Genomic DNA, 27,713 nt, shown 5'->3' on the forward strand with positions numbered 1-27,713 from the left:
TTCATTTGAAAACCGCTGAAAAGAAGTGCAGAATGGGAAAGGAAATAAGGTTGTGGAGAGTAAGTAAATAATGACGTTCATAAAAGGCTGGTGGAGGTCTATTCCATAACTATGTATTAAATTGATTTCACTTCTTCCTCATCCTCCAATAGTCTGCAATATTCGATATTATGCCTTCTCTTGTTCGGCTGTGACCAATAATTATGCTATGGTATATCTCGAACTTAGTGGGAGAAAGAGTAGGCATAGAGTTCTTCAAACTGAAGTTACTGTCCATATTAACCTCAACGCCTTACAACTAGGCCCACCATGCCAGATCTTGACAGTTTCAATCATATAAAGCATTTTAAGTTTGTTGACGTAATAGCAGAGCGGTGGGTTAACGAAACCTGTGAAGTCGCCAAATTGTCTGATAAATATGTCTTCGGAGAGGCACAGCTAATTTGGTCTCTTCTCTTGAAGAGGTAGAATCTGTCTAAAGAAACCAGATCCAAGTATTTGATAGGCACATGGCGCCCAAGTGTGGACCCAATGACTCTAACTGCTGTAGTCTTTTCGAGGAAAAACATACATGCTTTATCAATTTTCAGTGATTATTAACAGAAGTAAAACTAGGTCGCAGCCTTACAGTGATGCATGTAAATCTGCCCCACGCGAAGCTGCTGAAGCTTAATTCTCATTCTGCTTTAAAACAAAATCTTTTTCATACCACACAGAAATGCTATTTAGGTCCGATAGGCTTCAAATGACAACGATATCATTTTATATATCTTTATTGGTATTTTTTATATTTATAATAAACTTTATTGATTCCAAAGATCCTTTTTTAATTGATTGTTATACTGCCAAACGAGCATTTTCGTGATCGAAATTCCCTACTTTTCCAACGGCAAATTTTCGCAGTTTCACTGCTGATATTGCTTTCATTTAATTACTCTCTCTCTCCACCTCTGAATAAAATATACTTTCAAGTATTTTTAATATTTAATTTCCATTTAATTTAATTCAAATACATTTTATTATAATACTATGTATAATTTGATCAAAACTTAAAATTGGAAAAATAAAATAATAACTTATAAAGAATACGTTGTTTTTTTTTTTAAATATAAATGATTAAATAAGATAACATACACAAATTATCGATACAGAGCCTAAAGCTATAAAATATAGTGGATGGGTGATGATTAAAATGTTGAGGCATACTACTAGTTACTTTGAGTTTTAATACGGTGGCGGATGTTGTTGGTATTGTGGGCCACCCATCATATTGGGTTGATTGGGCATTTGACGTTGCAGCTGAGCCACTAGGTTGGGATTTTGTTGTTGTGCAACATTTTGATTTTGTGGTTGACCCATGCCACCGGCACCAGCATTTTGAGGCCCCATTCCTGAAAAAAGAAATAAACAAACAATGTAGATGAGTCTTCACGTCACACGCAGAGAATTTCCCCCTTTCCTTTTAACTTACCCTGCATTTGCATCATCTGTTGCATTCTTTGTTGCTGTTGGAATTGTTGCTGTGTCACACCAGGTTTGCCTCCGGTTGATTGCTGCCTTTGATAAGGCGGTACATTGCCCTGGCCCATCATGTTACTCATGGTTACATTGGGTGCTTGATTCATGTATTGTCCACGTTGGCCGGCCATGGCTCCCGTGCCACGTTGTTGTTGGGCCATAAAATCTGCGGGATTTGTGCGTTGATTCATTTGATTAAATCCACCCATCATATTGGCCTGTTGGTTTGGTCCAGGCGTTTGATTCATTCCTTGTTGCTGATATTGATTGAAATTTTGGAATTGTCCGGGTCCACCTTGATTAACCATTCCCTGGTTGACAACATTGCTGTTGCCCACACCAACACCGACTCCCACATTTTGTTGCATCATTCCGCCTGTGTTTACCATGCCACTATTAGCCTGGGCAGTCATCATGTTAGGATTACCAGTGGCAGTCGCACCCATCATGCCAGCGTTTTGATTCATGCCCATTTGTGTATTGGCTTGCGGATTCATACCCTGAGCCGACATTTGTTGTTGCATCATGGGATTTTGGCCACCCATACCTTGTGCACTCATGGCAACTTGATTACCCATTCCGGGGGCAATTTGATTGGGTGCAACGCCGGCCATTTGATTGGGAGCCATGCCTCGCATACCAGCCCGACCAAATTGCTGTTGCTGCATTTGTTGTTGCTGGACTGGATTTAAGCCACCCGGTTGCTGTTGCGTTGGCATACCCTGTCGCTGTTGTTGTTGCATTGCACTGAAATTTTGATTATTTTGATTAAACGTTGGCTGTCTTTGGCGCAACATATTTTGCAGAGCATGTTTGGGATTGTTTATCTGAGGACGTTCAAATCGATTCACTACAAGAAAAAAATGGAATTAATGTTATTTCCAGGTGGTATTAACGCTTTGAGTTGTTCTTACATTGCTGTTGCTGTTGTGGATATTGATATTGCTGTTGTGGTTGCTGTTGTTGCATGGGATGGAACTGGTTTGGTCCCTGCCATTGTTGGGCCTGAGGATTCATACCAGCCTGTTGCATCGATTGCGGTCCGCCGGGTCCCATGAAATTCATTTGTTGATTCTGTTGTGGATTACCAACATTCATTTGCTGCGCCATATTACCCGGCACACCTTGCATCTGTTGTTGTTGCATCATGGCATTTGGATTTTGCTGCATCATTTGATTCGGATTGAATTGTTGCATATTGACCTAGAGGCGACAATTGAAACATTATTGAAAATTGAACGGTATTTTGTGACCCCAAAAGGTATTTTAACTTACATTCCCACCCATTTGCATATTCATTGGTATTTGTCCCATTTGTTGTTGGGCATTCATAGCTTGTTGCGGCACCTGCTGTTGCTGCTGTTGTTGCTGCTGCTGTTGTTGTTGCTGAGCCATTTGTTGTTGCTGCTGCTGTTGTTGTTGCTGCTGCTGTTGCTGTTGTTGCTGCTGCTGCTGAGGTATGACTTGTTGCTGTTGACCCGGAACCTGTTGTGGCCCCTGTCCAACTTGGGTTCCAGTAATTTGTGGCGTTGGTTGGACATTTGTAGCTGGTGCATTTTTCGGCTGTTTAGGTTTACGCTTTCGCGTAGTACCCTTACCCCGACCACGGCCTGTGACAACAGCACTTGGTGATTGATCCACTGACGACGGTGTATCAGCCTTCATTTCATCCTTCTGCAAGAAAGGTGGAGTTGGTGTCTATTTGCGTACGATGCAATAATGAACACACAAATTCACATTTAAAAATAAAAAAGAACAAAATTAAAATAACATAAAATGTGATAAACGAAAAAACATGGAAAATAAAAATAAAATAACTACCACAGGTACCACAGGAACTGGCTCAACCTCTTCTGGGGGTAATGGCAGTGCTTCGTAGTAGTATGAACTTGGCTTAGCCAAACTGTGTGTATGATATTTGAGATTTCGATGCGATTCTTCGTAGGTTAAGGGTTTACGTTCCAATTTGACGGCACCAAACCAAACCCACGACAATGGTGCGGGATTTTTGTGGCCCTCCAATATATCCCAAACGGATATGCGTTGCTTGTCTGATATACGCATTAGTCTCTTATCCATGTCGTTTATTTTATTGCCCTTTTGATCTAATGCTGCCGGTTCACAAGATATAACCTAAAATGATTTTGTATCAAGTCCGTGCAGTCTTACTTGGATTTTCATTAGTTTTTTTTTTTGCTTTACCTCTGTCGGTTGTTTATATAATGGCAGCAGTTGCCTTATTACTTTAATGGAAGCATTATTCTTCTCACCAATTTCTTTTTTTAATTTCTTCATTAGATTGGAGTATAAACGTTCATCCCGTTCGGATTGTCCATCGGAGACCAATGTGGAATGCACTAATGTGGTCAACATATCTACCACGGTAGTAAAAAGTTCCCTACAAAGAGAGGTTAATAAACATTTACAAGTACTACGAATTCTACCTACCTATTTGTACTTAAATCTATAACACCCTGGCATACTAGTTGCACCAACAGTATGGCCCAATCTGTTATCGAAGTACTATTCTTTTGTATGGAATCAAACATGCCACCGACCAAAGAGAAACGTAGCTGTAAGGCATCAAGCATTTCTTCACGTCCCTGGGGATCGTCTACACCACCCATGGTATCAAACTTAAAAAAAAAAAAACAAGAGGAAGGAAATACAATATCAAACAATTGCCAAAGTCAAAAGGAAGTAATGTAGGATTTACCTCGGCATACGACTGCAGACACTGGGACAACTGAGAATGCAATGAAACCAACAAACTCTCCTTGTACTCATCTTGACCCTTGAGACAGGTTAAAATCAAACCCAGAAATGGTTGGTAATTAAGAGGCATTTTCTTGTTACGTGAACTACCATTGGAGCCATTACTATAACTACTACTGGCGCTGCCACAGCTGTTACTCTTCTCCCTTTCATCTCCGCTGCATGAACTGTTGTTATCCGCTTTAGAACTTTTCGAAAAGTAGTTCATGCTTTCCAACACCTGGCCTGCCACACGTAAAATACGGCCCTGCACAGCAGGAGTTAGTTTAGATACCAATGGAGCCACCAGCCATGTTGATGGTTTTGGCCGATATTCGGTTTTTCCACCACTACCGGTTACAACTTCTTCCATAAGAAAGACATCAATAGCGGCACGGGCTACTGTATCTAACCATGTCATTAATTCCGAAGGATTATTCATGCTTTGCTTGTGCATTAACTGTAAATCCAACCAAGATATGCGCAACGTCCATTGGCCAAGATTTTCCAAAATTCTTACAATCATTGACCGCTGATCCAGTTCGGAGATGATATTATATTCAGCTTCTGAATAAAAAATCATGTGTAGAATTGATTGCGATTGTTTGGGTGTTAGCATATCATCGACAACCATGTCACAAAGTTTGTCGGCATTCTTGAGGCAGCGTCCCAAAACATGTTCTTGGGCACAGATTTGCTTGAGCACATGTTGTGCAAATTCCAACAAGGATATTTGTTCGCCGTTCGGCCCCTGATTGGCATTGAGGGGCGTTGTTGAGAGTGGCTGTGACATGTCATGATCGTGGTCCCCAGTATGGCTATTTAAATCACTTGTACCCAATATTTGGCTTATATCCACAGGTCGATCATTGCTTTTGGGCGTGCTTCCTGGATGCACGGGTGTATTGAAACCACTTCCACGTTTTCCACTTGTACCACCACCGCTACCAAATGCTCCTGTGGAGCTGTTACCAGCCATACTGGGTGTGGTGTCAACAACAATCAGGATTGCCTTCAGCACTGCTAATACCGCTTCAAGGGGTAAATTTTTATGAGCAGCAATCAGAAGGTGGCGGTCACAGCTTAATTTAATATTTGATGAACTGTTGACGGCATTCAAAGGGTTTGGCGAAGTGCTAACCGAATACATTCCAGGCTGAGGAATTTCAATTGTCTTGAACAATTTTAGAACCAAGTGGCAAGTAAGACGGGCTCCTGTAAAACAAAAATAAGAGAATTTTAAACCGTGAAAAATCAAGACTTACATTTCTCTATTTACTTGCAAAGACGACAAATGATAATCCACTACTTACCGGATTCTGCATCAGCCGTTATCTCTCCACAGCCTGGCACAGGATATGCATTAGCCAGAGTTGGCAGTGCAAAATTCATCAGAAATTCAGCCAGAGTAAAACAGTGTCGTGCCACTAAAATGCATATAAAGACGGCCAAAGAGTTGTGTATTTTGCTATTCTGTATATCGATTTGACACAAATGAGGATATCGAGTTTTCTTCATGGCATTGCAAATACTTTGCAGAGCAGCTATCCATTCCTCCGACAAAGCATTACAACCAGCAGTCAATTCAGCACATGCAATGGCTATATCATTGAGACGATCATTATCGGTTTCATGACAAACTGCAAATATGACATTCGACACAAAACTATAAATATTCGCTGGAGATTCGTGCAGCTGTCTCAGCCATAATGGATCAATTTTACCCCCTCTCTTGGGCGAGGCAAAAAACTCTTGCATAAACTGGGCATTATAGTTTTGTGGCACCATACCCAATTGTTCCGGTTGATTGATGATATCTTTGAATTTCTTGATATTGGAAATTTGCAGGAAAAATTCAGCTTCCTGATCTTTGGAGCGCAACAAATGACAAGCTTCGTAGAGATCATTTAAGTAGGCCAAAATACAACGTTCAGCTGAGCTACATTCAGCTGGATTAGTTACATGTTTTATTATGCGGCACAAACCCTCAAATACTGAAATGGTTTGTTCTGGCGACAGCAACAAGCAGCTGTGATATCGCCGTAATATGCCCACAATGTACAATCCCAATGAGGTTGTATAACTCCGTACCATATTTGATTTTTTTACTTGCAACTGATTTTCTACTTCGGGTAGTTCCTTTAAAATCTGATCGCAAAGTTCCAGAAGACTGTGTATATTTAAAGCCATTTCCATTAAGTCAAAAAGGAATGCGACGTGTTCTTGCACCGGCAAGTAGTTATTGCTTCCCACAGCAAAGCCATTCAGTTGCTCCAAAACCGTCGCAGCACATTGAGATGTGACCACGTGTTGATCAAAGTAGGCCATATTTTGGCACTTACTGGTTGTCGCCTCAAAATTGAATTCATTGCGTGAATGTTTCTTCACCTTACCACCCTCGGCTACATCAATACTAAATTTTTTAGTAAATAGTTTACAAATTTCTTTTGACATTTTCTTAACGGCATGCTTTTTTTCATCGCGTTCCTTGCCAACGCCAAACAGCAGAATATATCTTTGATTTGATTCGCTACTATATGACATTGAGGAGTCATCTTGGGGTATGGGAAAATGCTTAGTATAGATATAATGTCGTGATATCGTATTGCCGCCGTTGCTATTACTATGCTCTGGAATTTTGGGACTATCTGGGGCCTGCACTTGACCCTTTTCTTTGATGTTTTGTAGGATTTTTTCCAAATCATCATCAACATTGGAATCATCGTATTCATTGTGTTTAAAATCTAAACCACTTGTAAAATCGTCATCAAATCCTTGATTATTAGGGGGCGGTGTTACAGGTTTATTCGAAACTGGGCCGGAAACACTATTCGCCACTATGTTTGATGGCTTGTTATTCAGGTTGCTGTTACCCATGCCATTCGCTCCTTCCAACAGATCTCCACGAGATATTAAGGTATACATATACGCATTATGGGAGAAAACATCGTGACGTATGAGGGCACTGAATAAATGTACCAAATTAGTGAATTGAGTACGATTAGCAGTACTGCCATTTTCATCGAGTACGGGAGCGTCATGATCCAGAAAATTCATCAATACAGACTGAAACACTGGCAAACCACCAATTAAACCGGCTCCTGAAGCTATCGAGTCTTTGTCATCATTTGGATTGTTGCCATTTCCATTGCCATTGTTTACATCTTCCGCAGATGGCGTTGTTACTTCAATTTGACGTTTGTCCAATAAAATAGCTACGACAATGGCACGATGTTCACCCCATCTAAAAGAGAGAGAGATAAACAATTTAGAATTTTTAGAATTTTAGATATTCCCATTTTTTGTCGCTACTTACCGTTGACTTGAAACTGCCCATTCACATAGAATCTTCACTGTATTCCCGTCCACGATGTTAGCATCGTACTCCTGATGTATCTCATTCATTTCACCATTTGCCCCCACTTCACGCCGCACACTTACAAAGGGTTGAAAGATATTAGCATACAGGGTATCAATGGAATTGCTTTGATCCATTAAATCAAAACAATGAGTATCTAAATGATCAAGAATCGTTAGGACATGAGTATAGGAATTCTTGTTGGCATTTAGCCATTTTTCAGCAAACCAACGATTTTCAGCATGTTTGGAACGTAAAATAATTTCCGATTCTATGGAACGTAGTTGACGACGAACTTCATTATTGGTAAGAGGACATTTGGAAGGCATGGGCAAAGAAGATGGAGCCAACGGTAAATGATCCAATGGACTACCACACAACGATGCAGGGGCACGATTTTCGCCTATGCCACACCACACCATTGCTGTGGGACATTCTATGGTAACTATTTGCAAAATGCTGCTCAAACACAAAACAATGTCACGATGATGTGGACACGTAAGGTATTCGTTTAAGGCCACTTCATACGGATCAAGTGGGGTCTTCTTCTTCTGGCAACCCTCATCGATGTCATCCACATCCATGGGCGTTACACCTTGCAAAGCCTGCAAGGGTTTTGGTTGTTGGTGATTTGAATTGAGTTGTTGCTGATCTATAACGCCATTTAATAGATTTGAAAGCTTTTTCGCAACAATATATGCCATTTTGCGACACAGTCTCTCCGATTGAACAAAATCGTGCATGTATTGCAAGGCAAATGTTAAAATTAGTTTCTTCAGCGATTCATCAAAGGTAGACTGAGTACGCATCTTATCCAAAAGCTCCAATATCCAGTTCAAAAACTCTTGTCTATCCAGCAATTGTTCCTCATGCATATATTTAGCCAGTTGGGCGCAATAATTCCAATACTTCAAAGCATTTCTACTATCTTCAAAATTACTCCCACTTCCCGATATTGTGGAACCAGTAGCGGGCATATTGCTGCCACCAGACAGGACATTTTGATTGCTGGAACAGCCTACCATAGACGAACTGTTGTTACTCATTGATCCCATAGAGGCTCCAGTTGACGATTGACTATTGGCCGGACTCAACATGGGTACAGGGCTTGCCATTGAATGGGCTGCAGTCAACGAATTGGGTGCATGCACATTTTGACCATTACCATTACTATTGGTAGTAGGAGCACCATATCCACTCATTAACGCCCTTTCGGCGGGAGTACCTAAAATTCAATTTTGCATAAATTTCCTCCTATCTTGATAATAAAATTAATATTACTTACTCTTTTCGCTCAAATGGTAGTATTCTTGTAGTTTGGGTAACAAGTCTTTCATAAATTTTATTAATATGCCAGTCCATTCTGTGACCGGGTCAATCAGATTTCTCTTTTTATTTTTCGACTCAGACACGCTCGCCGTATATGCAGCACTCAGTTTGATGTACCAAGTAGCTCTCTGCATATTCACCTGGTGGTCACACAACGTTATCAGTATTTCTTCCTTTTTGTTGAATGATGGTGCCTTCTTGGCCAAACTGAGTAATGGTTTATTCCCAGCCAAATCCTTAAACCAAGCATCCAAAGCCGTCTTTGTACGAGGTGATACCGGCCAAAAGTTATCTTTGATATTGAATTGCTGCTTCTTACGCACTGTATCTTGCAGGGTCATTAACTCTTCCTTTTTAGCCACTATGGCATTGAAGAACGAGGCCACCTTACTGGCATTGACATTTGACGTGTGGGCTGTGCCAAATTCATCCGATAGTGGAGGCATAGTAGCAAATCCATGTTTAACATTTGATGGAGTCAATTCGTCTTCGCGTTGTCGGGCATCTTGTGGATACACATCTGGCGGCCCCAAAGCTCGCTTTAGGGGCCGTTTTTCTTGTAATAAAAGCATTACACGAGGATTGGGACCTCAAAATGCCTATCTATGGTCTTATTTGTACGTATATTATTAAATTTTCAACGCAGAAATAGTTAAAAGAAGACTATGCAGCAATCAGCCGAGTGGTTTTTTCGATTTTCTTGTTCGCCATCTTGCCTTGTTCGGACCGAACGAATTAAAAAACGTTCCAAACAAAAGAGACAAATGACAAATATAGCTAAATACTAAGCACAAAACAAAATGAGCAATACATTTATTTTTGTTTACGAATGTGTGTGATGCATAATGGCCGATAGTCTTTGCTTTGTTTACGAATGGGACATGGAAAAAGGACGCAATCAGCTGCGACTTTTACACTGATCACCCAACAAACCAAATGTCGGGCGTCCCATGGCTCAATAAGAAAGGTTGCTCAACTTCAAAGAAACTAAAAATGCAACTCGGTGCCGGAGTCTTGTAGTGTCAAATAAATAAATAAATAAATTTTCTACCATGGTAGAAAAATATAGATTTTGACAATGAGTTGATGTCAAATGCATAAATTTGAAAAAAAAAATTAAACATATGATTACTTGACTTTACCTTCTAGTGGATTCTAGCTTCAGGATGTTGTTTTCAAATTTAATCATTCTGCCCTACCTTGTAATTATTATAACATGGAGTCATGGTAAAAGAATATAGGTAGATGCATCAATACTTGGGAACATTGATATGTCAAAATTTTTAAAACGTTTTATTAAAAATAAGTGGATTTTTCAATGTTTTTTATACGACGCAAATCAGAGGTTGTTATAATATGTATTTTTCAACAATTTTTACAAATTTTAATAATTGTTCATTCGAAATTTTCAATTCCAAAATCGGTTTGACAGTTCATTGTCCCAGCAGCTGTGTCAATGCGACTACCTGTATTCTTCTATCATACATGGAGTGTACTGCAATACTAATGTTGTGTCCAGTGACATGTTCCGTTAGTTTGTAGATTCCTCAACGGATCCAAATTAACTCCTGCTGTGAGAAAATCCGTTTTTGTATGGTAAATCTGGTAGAAAAAAATCAGATTTAGGCAATAAATCCTAAAAACGTGGGTTAATCCGTATAAAATTTTGTGTCTAAACGTGCTATTAACCCGGATAAAAGTTTGTAAGTAAAATACAAAATCTCTACACGGCTAAACCCTGAAAATTGACCAGTCACAATAAATCTAACAGTATAAAAAATATCTTACATTTGTTGTGATTTTTCAGCGATCTGGAAGAGTTTTTTTCATGTAAACGTAATTATTTTCTCTTAAATTTGTCTACTAGATTTTCGAGCATATTTTACAAATTTGAATAATTTTTTATTCAAAATTTTCAATCTCAAAATTGATTTGACAGTTCATTGTCCCAAGAGCTATGTCGATGCAACTACCTGTATTCTTCTACCATGGTATGTAAACCATGTAAACCGATATAGCTGATGGGACAATGAACTGTCAAAAAAAAATTGAAATTGAAAACTTTAAATCACGGTAAAATGATATCAAGGTAGGGCTATGATACCATATGATTTCAATTTTTTTATTTTCTTGGCTTAATATGTCATCTTTATTTGTTTATGTATGTGTTTTCTTTTCAATGACAAAAAAATTGTTCAGAAAACATTCAAATTCGGATGTTTTCAAAATGTTTATTTCATCGTATGCATCGACAAAATCTAGAGTTTTTGTAGCGAAATAATCCTTTAGAGATATATAGAACCACGTTTTGAAAAGAAGTGTTGACCTTTCACTCAGTTTTCGCGGTTTTCAATTATTTATTCAAAATAAATGCAACAAGTTGTTTGATTTTTTTTATTGTTTTGATACTAATTCTGACATTACAAGCCAAACAGGTAGACCTCTATACTTGCAATTTTTTCAAAGTTGGCCTACCCCATGGTACAATGATATCAAGGTAGGGCTACGATACCATATGATTTCAATTTTTTTATTTTCTTGGCTTAATTTGTCATCTTTATTTGTTTATGTATGTGTTTTCTTTTCAATAACAAAAAAATTGTTCAGAAAACATTCAAATTCGGATGTTTCCAAAATGTTTATTTCATCGTATGCATCGACAAAATCTAGAGTTTTTGTAGCGAAATAATCCTTTAGAGATATATAGAACCTGGTTTTGAATAGAAGTGTTGACCTTTTATTCAGTTTTCGCGGTTTTCAATTATTTATTCAAAATAAATGCAACAAGTTGTTTGATTTTGTTATTGTTTTGATACTATTTCTGACATTACAAGCCAAACAGGTAGACCTCTATACTTGCAATTTTTTCAAAGTTGACCTACCTTCTCTTCACTGTACCATGGTCTACCCTATCTTCATTGTACCATGCTTTAAATGAAAAATTATTCAAAATTTGTTGATAAACGCATATGAAAACAACCTCCGATTGGTGTCTTATAAAAAAACTTATACAAATCTAGTCAAAAAGCCGAAAGTTCAGCCGGGCCGAACTTTAAATGCCCTCCACCATTTGGAACCGAATGTAGCTGTTATATTTGGGTCTATACGACGACATAGACCTGCATAGGTAACTTTTGTCATAAGCAATTACAATATTCAAATGCGAAACTTGAATAAAAAAATCGGTAAGTAACGTAGCTAAAATCATCAAAATACCGAATATCGGGATGTACCGTTATATGGGACGAAGACGTCTACCTGCACAGACAATTTTCTGTCTTAGGCTGTAGTCTCCATTACGAACTTGAAATACCAAATTTGAAACAATTCCGGTGAATACTGTCGCTAAAATCATCAAAATACCCAATATCGTGAGGTGCCTTTATATGGTGGCTATACCAAAACGTGGACCTACATGGCGCATATCCAATACCAAAAGCATACATTATATACATTTGAGTAAAATTTTATCGATCTACTTCAATTCGTTCGGAAGCTGGATTGATTTCCACAGACGGATAGACTGACGGACATCGCTAAATCGACATAGAATTTTATGCTGATCAAGAATGAGGCCTAAATGTATATTTTGAGGTGTTACACACGGAATGACAAACTTAGGGTATATTAAGTTTAAGTCATACTATATTAAGTCATACTATGGTGGAGGGTATTAAAAATGCCATATCAATTTTCCCAAGCGTTGATGCATTATGTAGACTATTTAATTCAAAGCTTGTCTAAAATCTATCAACATCACAGTTTCGCTTTCAATTGCTGGAATTTTATGTTTTCGAACATTTTATAATAAATCGACAAATTATTCGATTTTCTTACTCACCTAAATGTCGCTGTATCTCGTATTCATAAATCAAACTTAAATCTTTGTTTTCTATTCACCAATATCTTTACTCGAAGATTTGTTTAGAATTGCAAATAGTTTGCGCTGATATACACATTTGAATATAGCATATATAATTTTCAGCACTATAAGGAAACTTAGGAGCAATATATAATTAAATTATAAAGCGCTTCTATTGGGGTTCAATATGTAGATTAAAACAATGGAAACATGTGGCTAACCCTACAATAAGTATGTAAATCAATAAAACTCAAAAGTATCGTGGGGTGATTTAAATTTTAGCAATTCCAATTACACCGCAACCAATGCGAGCACCAGCGTTTCCAGTTGACTTGCTCAATTCATGGCCACCCTTGCCCAAATCATCGGGATCGGCATGTACGACGACTGTACGTCCCAAAATGCTATTGGCGCCGAACAGACTAATTTGAGAATCAGTGATGTTGACCTTTAATTAAATAAATAAAATAAATAAATAAATAACTGGTAAAACAGACAAAAAAGTGCAACATGATATCATACCTTTGTTGGGCCATCTCCACTGGCTTCAATATTACCCAAATCGCCAACGTGACGGTTCTCATCGGAGGGTGCACCATGTTCTTTGCCTTTTGGATTGAAATGGGGTCCAGCTGATGTACATCCGTTGGTGTTGTCACCGAATTCATGGACGTGGAAGCCATGTAAGCCCTTGGACAAACCAGTAACCTCACCAGTTACAACAACAGGAGAAGATTCGTCCTAGATAATAGAAAGGAAATGCTCTTTGTTATCCATGATGGAATTCAAGCGTGATTTCTTTTTGTTTGGCTGAAAAGCCACAGGTGGTTATCGTTAGAGCCCTCCAGCATTTAAATGTTAATAAATCTTTTGTGTCTCGTACCATCGCTCGTTGCCGTGATACTGGTAGCCCAACGTCAAGGAAGTGGACGGAAGAAAACAGCAATATCAGCATAAAAGGTTCGAAAAGTAAAGAAGCGACTTGAACAAACCCGCGTCGCAGTGGTAGAAAAATAGCTCGTGAGCTGAACATATCGCAATATTCCATTCGGCAAATATCGAAAAATGAGCTCGGGGTAAAGCCATTGAAATTCCAAAAAGTGCAAGAACTTACACCGCAACAGAAATAAAATAGACTTAAAAGAGCTAAAGAGTTGCTTTGCTGGTCGAAAGTGGTGAACTGCCGAATTTGGGTTTTCTCCGATGAGAAAACATTTGTTGTCCAGCAGTTTGTAAACAAACAAAATTATCGTGTTTACTTGCCAAAGAGGTCAGCTGAAAATGTGCACCTTCGGTTGACCACCAGAACTCAAGCGCCGGCCATGGTGATAGTGTGGGCCGCCATAACAGTCAATGGTCACTCTCCGCTCGTATTAATCGACCGTGACATCAGAATAAATGCCGAATATTATAGCGAAAATATTCTGGAGGATGTATTAAAGCCTTGGGCTCGCAAACATTTTGGCCGCAGACCTTGGACATTCCAATAGGATTGAGCATGCGCCACCCTAGAATGGTTCTAAAATGAGGTTAATCGCTTCATTTCCAGCCCACAATGGCCACCAAAATCTCCGGATACCAATCCGTTGGACTATTGTGTCTGGAGTCTTTTGGTAAGCAAGGTTGGCACTAAAAAATACCAGTGTCGATAACCTCAAGCAAGCGCTTCGCGGGGAATGGGCCAAAATACCGAAGAGCAACATTCGGGCAGCGTGTGACGGTTTAATTGGCCGTTTGAAGGCCATAATTCGTGCCAAAGGTAACCAATTCGAACAAATCTAAACTTATTCTAAAATTTAATGCTATATCCGACATTTTTTTGTTTTCATCCAGTAACTTTGACTTTGTTGAAGTTTTTTTTTTTAATCTCACCCTGTATAGTCCAAAAATAAACAAAAATTCATTTTATATCAAATTATAGCTAAAAAATATAATTATTTGCTAAATATTCGATTGCTTGAGTCCAGGGTATTTGCTTATTATCTTCGTGTTACTCTCTATTGCAGAGAGTAGTTTTTCAAAACAAAACTGACAGCTTTGCAACATTTGCTGATCGCTACCAATATCATGAATTCATCCCGGTTAAGGTAGTGGTCACTTGGCTTTTTTTTACGCTATTTATATGACGACTTTGTAAAAAACAAACACAAGTGTCGAACATTCTCCAGTAAAGTCATCACCTAAACATTCTTTGTGCAGTAGCATTTGGTAATTACACATGGGCCACACATGCAACAAAAAATTACACACGATACGTGTAATTACAAGTGAGCTGGCAACACTGTTGTTCATTCAAAGCCTCTCATCCAATGTGCTTCTCTCCCACAAAATATACTCTTATATTTTAATGGTAAAATTAGTAAAACAGATAAATTAGAAATTCGGCACGAGAGAGTAGCTTTGATTAGAAAGTACAGTAACGAAAAACAAACTAGTAAAATGTCAAAATGAGATGACAAAGCTTTTTCGATTCAGCATTTCAGGTAATTATTTATTTTAGTTATTCACTAATCATTTCGTTTACTTACTAAACCTAGAATATCTTATACTAAGAAAAAATTACCAGATAATTAAGGTACGGCCACAAAACGCAAGCAAAGTATGAATGGGTATAGCCAGATTCCTAAGTTACGGGTGTCATATGAAAGTCCAAAAATCCTTAGAACTCCGTTTCTATTAGTGCTTTTGAGATTAGATTTTTTTTCATTTGAAAAGCAAAACAGTTTATAAATATAGGCCCATAGCAATGTAGTTAAAAAAACAGGTCATACTTAGGTGTCGACAATATTTTTTGGATATTCAAGACTTTCGGACAAATTTACTATGGCACACTCTTTTTCATGTAACGGCCAAACATTCTTATTTGCAATTTTTCGTCGCCATGATCTTTATAGTTGGCAACACTCTGAATGTCCCCATGTCTCAATTACCGAGAACTTCGCTCGAGACAACTTATTGCGTATTCATTGTGTTCATAAGTAGGTGCATTTATCATAAAGCGTTTAAAGGTGTGTATTTAATTATTCTTATATACCCACACACACAACAAATTGCATTTGCTTTGAATTTCAATTTTCCTACGATGGGCCGTCTCAAACCTCTAATCAGTGCACACGACCCTGGCATAGGTCCACAATCATGACTATGGTATTTTTCGTTGCCTTTTGCCGGCTTCAATATTTACTTTTACATACACAAGCACATAATAGATAGACATGTGTGTGCTGTGCTGTTTTATTCTTGAACTTCAAACCCATAAAAATTCAGATTTTTTTAGAATCATGTAGAAAGTAGATAGGAAAAAATATCCTTTTATTATAATGTTAGATGTCTCTACTTACGGTTTGTTCAAAGAAAACAGTGCCTTTGGCATCACCGTTAATAACACAGACAGCTTTAGCAGGCATTTTTAAGTTGATTTATTAAATTTGTCTTTTTCGGGAGGAACACTCGCTGAAAACTCGCTGGCTATTGCTCGAGAATTAATTTATAAATGTATTGAGATTAGGAAGTTTAATCGATTATTGGATGGACCGAGACGATTCCGATTTGTTCCATCACAATCGATTTGTAATTATTGAGGACGTAACGTAGATTTTCTAATGTAGTAAGTCCGATACCAAGCATAAAGAATAGTATGTTTACATTGGAGTTGTTGACCTTTATGGTCTTTGCAATTGATAACGTTGAATGAAAAGTTATTTAAATTTTCAAAATTTGTTGAAAACGCGAATTAAAATACCCTCCGAATGACGACGTGTAAGAAAACAAATAAAAATCTACTTATATTTGAAAAAAACTTTTAAAATTTTTTGACATATCAATATTCCCAAGAATTCTGTATTCTTCTACCACGTAGGCATGGTAGAAGAATATATGTAGACGCATCGACACAGTTGCTGGGACAATGAAATGTCAAAGCATGTTTGCAAATGACACCGCATAAGAAAACATCATGGTAGAAGAGTACAGAAAGTTCATTGTCGACACAGCTGCTGCGACAATGAACTGTCAAACCTATTTTGGAATTGAAAATGTTGAACGAAAAAAAATCATATTGTAACAATTGCGTCATATAAGAAAAGTTTTTAAAATATACTTATTTTCGATAAAACATTTTAAAAACGTTGACTTATCAATGTTACAAAGCTGTTATGCATCTACCTATATTCTTCTACCATGGAAGCATATAAAAATCTACTTATATTTGACAAAAAATTTACAATTTTTCTGACATATCAATGTTCCCTAGCGTTGATGTACCTGTCGCATCAACACAGCTACTGTCAAACCAATTTTGGAATAGAATATTTTTGAATGAAAATTCTTTGAAATTTGTAAAAATTCTTTGTAAATGCATATCTTAACAACCTCTGATAGACGTCGTATTAGAAAACATATAAAAATCCATGACTCAATTAGAAAGATTGTTCAACTTCAAGGAAACTAGAAAAATGCAACTCTGTGCTGAAGTCTTATTGTGTCAAATACTTTTAAAAATGCAACAATTGGTTTTGTCTGTCAATAATTTTTTTTCACAAAAATATTATATTGCGGAAGACCACAAAACTTGAATGGAATATTGGAATTTCTCAACAAAATTGAATCCAAGATAGTAGAACAAGATTATTTTATCCCAAAATTATACATTTTTTACGCGTTAGCGTGAAAAATATGCGTTAATATTGTCCCTATACTTGAAATATTTTAAATTATTCTTCTGTTTATTCAAAACAATACACACACATATACAAACTGTGTCTACGTTTTGATGGGATAGGGGCACCCAAAGAAAAAAATTTATTTAGGGGGTAGATTTTTGGAATGGAATATTGGAATTTCTCAACAAAATTTAATCCAAGATAGTAGGACAAGATTCTTTTATCCCAAAATTATACATTTTTTACGCGTTAACGTGAAAAATATGCGTTTATATTGTCCCTATACTTGAAATATTTTAAATTATTCTTCTGTTTATTCAAAACAATACACACACATATACAAACTGTGTCTACGTGAAATGTATTTAGGGGGTAGATTTTTTCTACATTCTCTTATTATTCCATATAAAAATTTAAGTATTTTGGAAAAATCATTAAAAAATGTTTGACATTTTAATGTTCCTAACATGGTAGAACTACGGTAGAGTTTTGTGGCTTTGCTCCTTCGCATCGCCCGCCCGTCCTTAAGTTGGATCCATGGCAGAAGAATACAGGTAGATGCATCAACGCATGGGAGCATTGATATGCCAAAAAAAATTTTAATGTTTTTTTTTTTCAAATATAAGTAGATTTGTATATGTTTTTTTATACGACGTCATTCGGAGGTTATTATAATTCGTGTTTTTCAACGAATTCAAATAATTTTTCATTCAACATTTTCAATTCCAAAATTGGTTTGACAGTTCATTGTCCCAGCAGCTGTGTCGATGCATCTACCTATGTTCTTCTACCATGGTTAGATCCTAGCATGGTAGAAGAATATAGGTAGACGCGTCGACACAGCTGCTGGGACAATGAACTGTCAAACCAATTTTGGAATTGAAAATGTTGAATGAAAAATTATTTAAATTTGCAAAAATTGTTGAAAAACACGAATTATAATAACCTCCGAATGACGTAGTATAAGAAAACATATAAAAATCTTCTTATATTTGAAAAAACATTTAAATTTTTTTGACATATCAATGTTTCCAAGCGTTGATGCATCTACCTGTATTCTTTTACCATGGATCCTAGTGATAAACAATATTTAAGACCTTTTTATTGTCGTATTTGGTCGTTAAAACTTATTTCTAACACAAGAAATAAAAAAATCGAAACATTAACACCTGCGTTGATAATAGTAGTTGTGTTCCAGAACCTGCAAATTAGTACTAATTAGCACTAATTCTGCTACAACGCGTTCCCGTACTCCAAAAACTAGCAAAACTTGCAGCTCTCTCGAGAAAAAAATGGCGCTGAGTGGTGCACATTTCTGCTTGTTTTAGCTACATGAATTTGGCCGAGCAGAAATGCGCATATTGTAAATTTGACATTTAATTGGCAGGGCTAACAAGGTTGAAAAATGTATAGATACATTTCAATAAAGAAAATGATCAACTTGAAAACTAAAGGAAAAACTAATATTTGTCGTGCAAAAAACAAAAAGAGAAAATATGGAGTAACTGATGTATTCACTTTTGGATGATTCCAGCAGTGAAGAGGACTGGCTGAATGAGGAATCAGATTAGTAATTATTATTATAAATTATTAATTTTAACCTATCGTCTTCAATACTCATTTTTTAAATGTTGGCGCTCTTTTCAGTAAGGTTTCACCAGTCCGATTTAGGCTGTTTACTTTTATAATTTTGAATTTTGACATTTTATCGCATTTCTGCTAATTTTCCGTTCCCTTATTTTTTGAGCAAACCTAAATGAGAATGACATTTCGAACTGTTCTCTCTTCTGCTAGTTTTACTACTAAAAAAGTACTGGAACACAACTAGTTTTTGCGAGTCACTTACTAAAATTACCCTTAATTAACGCAGTCGTAATTTTACGCCAAGTCTTGCTTGTTCAACGCAAAGTTTACGGATTCCTTCCTAACAAAGCTCTCTTAGATGGATGGGGACATACCAATTTCACCGCGCGGCAATAGATTAAAATTCTTATGATCTTACGGAAATTAACACTTAAACGACACAACTTAACCTAGGACTTCCACATAACAGGATATAAAATAATAAAGTTTTTAAATTGATAAAATTTATTAGATTTTCTTTTTACTCAGCTATGTTTCTTTTCTTCTCTTTTATTAAGGTGCCGGATCACTTCGCGTCGCCGCGTCGTAACGGACGGACATCAACTGCAGGGTCTCTACCGACTAGGAGCTGGCTGGTTTGTATAATGGCGGCTTACGGAAAAATAAGCCGTTCGAAATGTGCTTCCGTGCGGTATGGGCAAAACCAAATTCGGCAGTTCACCACTTGCAGCCAAGCGAAGCAACTCTTTAACTCTTTTGAGTCTATTTTTTTCATTCTGTTCCGGTGTAAGTTCTTGCACTTTTTGGAATTTCAATGGCTTTACCCCGAGCTCATTTTTCAATATTTGCCGAATTAAATATTGCAATATGTTCAGTTCACGAGCCATTTTTCGTTGTTTTCTTGCGTCCACTTCCACGTCGGGCTACGCTACCAGTATCACGGTAACAAGCTATGGTACGAGACACAAAAGATTTAATTTCAAATTTAAATGCTGGAGTGCTCTAACGATAGTCATTACGCTTGAATTCCATCACGAATAACCTTTTTTCTGGAAAATTCTCACCAGAATGCTTTTGTACACTTGTAAACAATATAATGAGCTGTCAGACGAGTGGCTTGGAAATAACAGCAGCCTGAAGTTGTTTGCCGTTTATTCATCTCACCCTGTATAATCAGGTATATAACAGAACGAATGCCGATAGAAAGTGGCATTAAATCAGTAGTTACTTTCGTTTGGCAAAATAATTCTTTTAAACAGAATATTTTTCACAATTTCCACGTCTACAGTGTTTTCCAATTATATGGTTCGTTTTGATTTCATAATGTTGCCACATAACCACTGAATGGTGAATTTTTTAATTTACTAAATCGATCGGAATCTGAAGAATGTAAATCAAAAATTACGGATTAAAACGATTCCAACGCCTGATATTCAGGAATTACAGGAATAGTACTCACCCGATATGATGTTTATGAGCACATTATGTTGTAATCATGGTGCTGGGACAATGAATTGTCAAACCAATTTTGGAATTGAAAATGCTGAATAAAAAATTATTCAAATTCCTTAAAATTGTTGAAGAATGCGTATTATAATAATCTCCGAGTGACGTCGTATAAGAAAGCATATAAAAAACTACTTATATTTAAAAAAAAATTTTTTGACATATCAATGTTCCCAAGCATTGATGCATCCTCTACCATTCCTCTACGATGGTTGGAATGTAAATTTTATAATTCGTTGTTGTTGGATTAACAACCACGTATCCTAGGGTAAATTAATTATGTCAAATTGTAAGGCAATTTTTAGTTGCACTAGAAGCTTTTAAAACATCCTTTTATTTCACTAAATATATTTTATCTTATAAAAAATAGTTTTTATTTTACATACAAAAAGTGTATTCTCCATAGCATGTTGATAAATTAAAACATAAAATACATTTCGAAGCCATTAAAATAACTGTGTGCTCATAAAATTAAATTATTTAAATGTATGACTGCATCCTTTTGTAGTTCTTTTTTTTTCTCTTATATTTATAATGTGTGTTGCTGCCTAGAAATTCCTCTTTATTTATTTTTTTTTTTTTTCGATCTACATAGTATACGTAACTTCGTTAAAGGAAGTGTTGTTGTTATGTTACAATTTCGAATCATCCAAAATCCCTATAACAATTCGGCCTCTGCAAGTATATCTAAATTGATTTTCCTAATATTATTCTATGAAATTTAATGCACAAACAATAAAAGATTTTCACATACAACATAATTTAATAAAAAAAATCATAAACACAGAAAATAACGCCAATACAGAAAACAAAATGGAATTAAAAACATTAAAACTAAAATTTGGAATTCAAACTTGTTGCTACAAATAAATGTCCCAATACTTTTTTTGTTCTTAACTTATGTTAGCTTTTCTATGGAATCACTAGATAAAAATATTAATTATAAAAATATATGTATGTATATGTTTTGGTAGAACATTTTTAAGTCACTGAAAGATTACATTCATTTCATAAATATTATTTATTTTTGGTGTTCATTGCACGTTTTGTGACTCGTCCGAAGAAGATACCCAACATGAATACCATACCAACAGCAGTCATCAAAATAACGATAAAGAACTTTTTCGCCGGCGATGTGACAACTTGATTAACCAATTGTTCCATATTTTCCGGCGGCTGAACTAATACCTATAAATAAAATAAACAACAAATACAAATGCGTATGTTTATTATTTACAATGTTTATGCTTCACATGTATACATACCGTATCTGCATTTCGGAACATTTCAATTCGTCTTTGTAATTTTAAACGACAGTCTTCTTCCATGGCCTTGGAATGATCTTGCAAAATTGTTTGCAGGCATTTTAGTTCTAAAGTAAAATACACAGAAAATTTGTCAAATATACTTGTATTTCCTGTGCTTTGGATACAGTTTGTAATACTTACTTCGTCCATTTCCCTTTTTCACATTGGAACAATAGCGCAACAAATCATCTGTACAGGCTTCCTCCAATATGGGATCGACATGAATGTCCGCTTTGGCTTCAGCAATTAAAGTTGCTACCTCCAGTCGGCAATCACGATTAACAATTTTCTGATTTAGGAAAGCTGTTTTAAGACACTCCTCAACCATGCCATGCTCTTTGACATAGTTGTCAGGATTACAAAGGACGGCAATCTCATGTTTACAAAATGTTTGCAACAAAGGATTAAGTTTATAGTTAAGAGCCTGCTCTTGCAAAATTTTCACCATTTCCTGGGAACACTCTTCATCGAGGAGTGATCGACGGAATTTATCCTTAAGACACTGAATAACCTGTGAGTTTGTTGTATTGGAAGAATTCCTGTTAGATTTTATATGGCTTTTTTAGGATTATCTCCAACTTACCTTCCCATTTAACTCCTCATTAGGTTGTGCATTTGCTACAATATCGGAACAGTATCGATCAATATTTTTACCGCAATGAAGTTGTAGCGAGGGGTTAAATCTAAAGTCGGTGTTTTGTTCAATCATTCGATTTACTACTACTAAATGACATCGTGGATCAAAAGACGGATCATCCTTGTACACTTTCAGACAGTCAAGCAGACGCATAGGATCCTCCTTAGAACAATATTTATATGTCATTTCTTTACAAGTATTTACCAAAGTGTAATCTGTTGCACTATCGCCAAGCTCCGATTTCTTGACCAGAAAGATAGCATGATGACAATCGCTGCCCAATCTAGGCGTATTTAATGTTAAACATTCCAAAGCCTATGCGAATGAAAAAATAATTGATGTTTCATGAATTCAAAAAGGCAGACATTAAGTGCCATAATAAAAATATAGAAAATGTAATCATGAACTGGGGGCAATATACAAATGGTTGTGAATCAACATAAACTTGCATTCTTATCATTCACCTGTCCCGGGCCTTTTTTATCCGAACAAAATTGTTCCATTTCTTTTTTGCATGCTTTTGCTAGTTTTGGATCAAGTTCCAGGGATTCTCGTTGTTGATATAGCTGCGCTTTGACTTGCTGGCGGCATTCTTTGGGTATGCGTGGTCGTTGACCGCGTATAGTATCGTTACGCATAACTTCACTGAGACAGGCTACCACATCATTTTTGGTAGTACTTCCTGAGCAAAAACGTACCACATGTGGACGGCAGGCTTCTTTGAACTTATACGTAAAATGATAGTTTTTCAGTGAAATAATTTGAAAGTGTTCTATAGCTGCCCGACATTTAAGATCCTGTCTCAGATCAGCATCATTTTTATGCGAAATTAGGCAGTCCATCATATCTCCTCGGTCTTTTCCACCTTTTAGAATGTGATCACAATGGGTTTTCATGGCTTCAGTGCATACGGACATAATCACGGGATTTAGTTCGACATGTGCAGCTTCTTCCTCGGTATATGATGTAACAGCATCCTAAAAAAATAAAGTGAAAATATGAGAGTAAATAAAATAGTGCATTCTTAAGAAGAGATTCGATTTAATATGACAATGGGCCTTCCTTCTTCTTCTCCATTTCCATTTATTACTCACCTTACACGATTTTTGCAATTTTTCCAAATTAGTTTGTAGGCAATCCATTTCCGCACCTTTCTCGGTGTGGTCAAAACAATAATACGAAAGATCATCAATGCAAGCGTCCTCTACTTCTGGTATCAAATCGACAGATACCGCTCTTTGTCTCATGACTCGCTTAACTTCCTTAAAGCAAGCTGGACGCAGGGTATTCTGTTCGTCGTCACTGTAAGCCATACGATGAAGACAGGGTAAAATTAGTGGACCTCTTTCGGGATCCATTTGTATGTCTGTTACATCATCCCATTGCTTTTTGGCATGACAATATTTGATTGCGTCATCATGACAGTGTTTGTACAGCTGGGGATCCAACTTAAAATCTCTGGCTACAAAATATTGTATCAGCAGCAGGGAATGTTCGCAGTCTGCTGTCATAACTGGAGTTCCTAGTTGTTCCATTAGGCATGACATAACACGGGCATTACCACCATCGGTGTCTCGACAGGCAACATCTACAACAGGTTTACAATTGCGTCGCAATACCGGATCCACACGCCAATCTTCTCCCACGTCTGAGATTTTAATTAACGTTTCCAGGGAACGTTGGCATTGCGATGTAATACGCCTATCTTTACGCCGCTTTCGAGCATGCTCCATTAGACAATGAATAATTTCACCTCCCGTTCCCTGACCCATACCAATGTTAGACAATTTATCAACATTTCCACAGAATTTGGGTATATCATCAGCACAGTCATTTAAAATTTCAGGTGACAATTGTCCATCGGACATCAACATGCGACGATGATCATCAATTTCCAGGCGACATTCGGGAGCAATTTTTGTACCATTCTTCTCAACCGTCTCTAGACATAGTAGAATTTGAGCCAAGCGTACTTGTTTATCTTCGGAGACACCCCGACGGCAATGATGTTGCTTAATATCATCTTTGCATGCTTTTGCCAGACCACGGGACACCCTATAGTCCTTGGCAATTTCTCGATCTCTTTGACCAATTTGGTCAGCACAGCGTGTAGTCATTCCAGGATTACCCTTATTTTTCACCAGACATTTAAATGCCCCGGGTGTTCTTGTGACTTCTTCGGGACACAAATGTTTAAGATCTTCGGAGCAAATGTCAAAAAACCTCAAATCTTCATTTTGCTGTTCGATTCGAGCAACCGCCGCTTTACATGGTTGTCCCAAAACATCGGCACCTGTCTGCATCAAGCACTCCGCAGTCTCAAGTTGGGAAATGGGTCTGCGTTCAGTATTCAGTCGACCACATTCCAGTTGCTGCAATTCCATGGAACAACTGTTGAAGAAATCTCCCAAATTGTCATAATCTGGGAATAAAATGGCACTGACTCTCTTTATAAAAGTACGGCATTTGTTGCCATGCTCCATTATTTGAGCTCGATCCTTAATGCACGACCAAACATCAACAGCATTTATGCATGATTCCAGTTTATCTTTTTCCTTCATACATGTTCTTTGCAAGAGATTGTCTTCCAGCCATTTATTATTCAGTAGCTCCTTAGTTTCATGCCACACAGCATGTTGACACTTATCGGAGAGACCTTCTAATTGACTAGATGTAAATGTGGCCACGCATTCTAAGACCGAAAGGTTATCAGTAGATTTGATGTGCGTACAAAGTGTTTTCAGCTCTTCACAATCATGATTATCAATAAGGGTGCGATCCCTTGCAGCTGCGTTGGCATTATCCAATGCAGCTCTTATTTGACGTTGGGCATGTCTCACTTCCTTATAATGCTGCGCGACTGTTGCTTCACATATTAAGCCGGTAAATAGAAACGTCAGTATTGTTTTGTAATACATATTTCCGAATTAAAATATCAGAACAATCATTTGTTGATTTTCTGTGTTTGGCATGTGGAATAGACGACGCAATTGAAGCTATTTCTGTGAAATGTAAAAATGTTCGAATGATTAAAATTTTATTTTATTTGGAGCAGACTACGAAGCGCAGCAATTTCTTCGGTGGCGGCGTCCTATTATGTGTAAACCAATCGACGACGGTGCGCTGTGCTTTCTGCGTACTCTGTACACAGACATATTGACAACACAGAAAATGTTGCCTTTACCTTTAATGATGATTTCACATCCCTCGATAATGAAGACCTTTACCCAAGGTAGATCTAACAGGTAACCGCATCGGCGAATTGCTACAACAAAGCAACTTTTGTGGTCCCCTCAAATGTCAAAATTGGCATCTAAGGCGAAAAACATAGATTCGCCATGACATTTAAAGGTTGCGGCAAATTTGTTTCAACCAATCAGAAACGAGGTGTTTGTTTACATTTTATTTTGTGTGCCTCTCGTCGTAAACGAACGTCGTTTTTATTGTAAAACAAATAAGAGTAAAATAAGTATTAATTGTAGTATTGCGATATTTTTTAAACCAAGAAACTTATAATGACTATATTTTACTGGTTTAAGCCGAAAGTTTTCCGGAACTGCAAATGACAAGAGCGGAATTCTCGCACTACTTCCCGTGATGTGCTTTGGGAATCTTAGATGTTGAGGTTAACTTAATTCTTAGAGTTGCACTCCATTTTAACCTCCTTCCTTCATTTTCTTTTAATTTTTTTACTGGTTTCACTCTTAACTTGCTCTTAAATTATTTAAAAGGTACTTTTAGGGAAAACAACATAAACAAATTTGTTGTTGCATTCATTTAGGGCGAATTCTTCATTACAACAATTTGTTTTGACATTTAATGGTGCCGTCAGCTGAGCTGATGCGATTACCTAGTACATCTACCTTGCCTTTACCACTTCACAAATTCGGAGTCTGTTAAAAGCATAATCGCCGCTTCTAAAAACAAGAAATCTTGCAGCATTGATAACATCTCGAACTACATACTGAAAAAGATCCCTGAGTCGGCCATAAAACTCTTGGTCATTGTCTTCAACAACTGTCTTAATAATGGGCACTTCCCCCCATCGTGGAAGATTTCAAAGATAATTCCCATTAAAAAAAAGAACTCCTCAGAAAATGTGGCTGATTTCAGACCTATTTCACTGCTCTCTAATATCGGAAAACTTTTTGAAGCTGTGTTAAAATCAAAAATCGAAAATGAATTTGTTATAAATCCTCTTTCATACTACCAGTTTGGATTCAGGCCTGGAAATTCGACGCAACATGCACTTCTTAAACTACACTCGGATATTGTCTACAACCTAAGATTGCAGAATTCAACAGTCGCAGTATCATTAGACATTCAGAAAGCCTTCGATTCGACCTGGCATAAAGGTATTATTTACAAGCTAATTGAACTTAATGTTGATCCATTCCTCATTAAGTTGTTACATAACTACTTTCAGGACCGCAAATTTTGTGTCCAAATTCAAAATGCCATTTCGGATTTTGGAGAAGTAAGAAGCGGAGTCCCGCAAGGGAGCGTCCTAGCGCCCCTCTTATTCAATTTATATCTTTATGATTTCCCACACCGCCACTTAAACTCGCAAGCTATCCTGTATGCAGATGATTGTCTTATCTATTCGCACAACCAATTTCCAGACGAAGCTCGTAACGCAGTTGCCACACATCTCAACATCATTAACAACTTTTACAAAAAATGGGGCATTAAAATAAACCCCACAAAATCTGAAGCTATTTGCATTCGCAATGCGAGTGGCAAATGTCATAGACTGGTGGTGCCGCAAAGTAAAAACCTCTCTCTTCCGCTTGATGGTATCCAAATTCCATTCAAAACATCATTAAAGTATCTAGGTGTAACCTTTAGTTACCTATTTCGATTTAATCAGCATGGTCGGCTTATCACCACCAAAGCAAAAAAGGTTGCTGGAATGTATGCTGGTATCCTCAAGAGTAAATATCTGCCATCACAGACAAAACTTCTAATTTATAAGGTAGCGATACGACCTCTGCTCATCTACGCCTTCCCTATTTGGTTCTCCATTTCTCCTGTGGTGGCCAACAACATGGAAATATTCGAGAGAAATGTCCTACGCAAATGCTTGAACAAAAACTTCCAATGCCCCTCGAAACGTTACTCGAACGAATTCATTTACACCAACGCTTCCATCAAACCTCTCTGTCACTATGCGATGCAACAACACCTAAAATTCGTC

At 37.1% G+C, this 27,713-nt stretch overlaps 3 protein-coding genes across 5 annotated transcripts; all 3 read right to left on the reverse strand.

Annotated features, from left to right (window-relative positions):
• Window positions 1–972: 972 nt before the first annotated feature.
• LOC101890674 (mediator of RNA polymerase II transcription subunit 12) lies at window positions 973–9,667 on the reverse strand. 2 transcript variants are annotated; one of them, XM_059129051.1, is made up of 11 exons: window positions 8,916–9,667; window positions 7,589–8,855; window positions 5,586–7,516; window positions 4,235–5,487; window positions 3,967–4,154; window positions 3,721–3,916; window positions 3,340–3,651; window positions 2,794–3,192; window positions 2,433–2,721; window positions 1,472–2,368; window positions 973–1,391 (listed from the first exon to the last, which is right to left on the reverse strand). In XM_059129051.1, exons 1-11 carry the CDS (start codon window positions 9,529–9,531, stop codon window positions 1,225–1,227), a joined length of 7,515 nt encoding a protein of 2,504 aa, XP_058985034.1. In that variant the 5' UTR covers window positions 9,532–9,667; the 3' UTR covers window positions 973–1,224. The 2 variants fall into 2 exon arrangements, with proteins under 2 accessions (XP_058985034.1, XP_019893770.2); XM_020038211.2 differs by having other exon boundaries at window positions 2,794–3,216; window positions 8,916–9,665.
• A 3,176-nt stretch (window positions 9,668–12,843) lies between these two features.
• SOD (superoxide dismutase [Cu-Zn]) lies at window positions 12,844–16,303 on the reverse strand. Its single transcript, NM_001309052.1, is given in 3 exon segments — window positions 12,844–13,269; window positions 13,344–13,562; window positions 16,163–16,303. Coding segments are annotated over 3 exon segments (462 nt in total). The 5' UTR covers window positions 16,229–16,303; the 3' UTR covers window positions 12,844–13,092.
• Window positions 16,304–21,310: 5,007 nt separating this feature from the next.
• Window positions 21,311–25,650, reverse strand: LOC101889258 (Golgi apparatus protein 1). Of its 2 annotated transcripts, none has more exons than XM_005187558.4 (6): window positions 23,611–25,650; window positions 22,981–23,493; window positions 22,463–22,831; window positions 22,021–22,390; window positions 21,838–21,944; window positions 21,311–21,760 (listed from the first exon to the last, which is right to left on the reverse strand). In XM_005187558.4, exons 1-6 carry the CDS (start codon window positions 25,432–25,434, stop codon window positions 21,590–21,592), a joined length of 3,354 nt encoding a protein of 1,117 aa, XP_005187615.1. In that variant the 5' UTR covers window positions 25,435–25,650; the 3' UTR covers window positions 21,311–21,589. The 2 variants fall into 2 exon arrangements, with proteins under 2 accessions (XP_005187615.1, XP_005187616.1); XM_005187559.4 differs by having other exon boundaries at window positions 22,966–23,493.
• Between the last annotated feature and the right edge of the window lie 2,063 nt (window positions 25,651–27,713).

Source organism: Musca domestica, unplaced genomic scaffold (assembly GCF_030504385.1).
Source record: "Musca domestica strain aabys unplaced genomic scaffold, Musca_domestica.polishedcontigs.V.1.1 6, whole genome shotgun sequence".
Classification (NCBI taxonomy): domain Eukaryota; kingdom Metazoa; phylum Arthropoda; class Insecta; order Diptera; family Muscidae; genus Musca; species Musca domestica.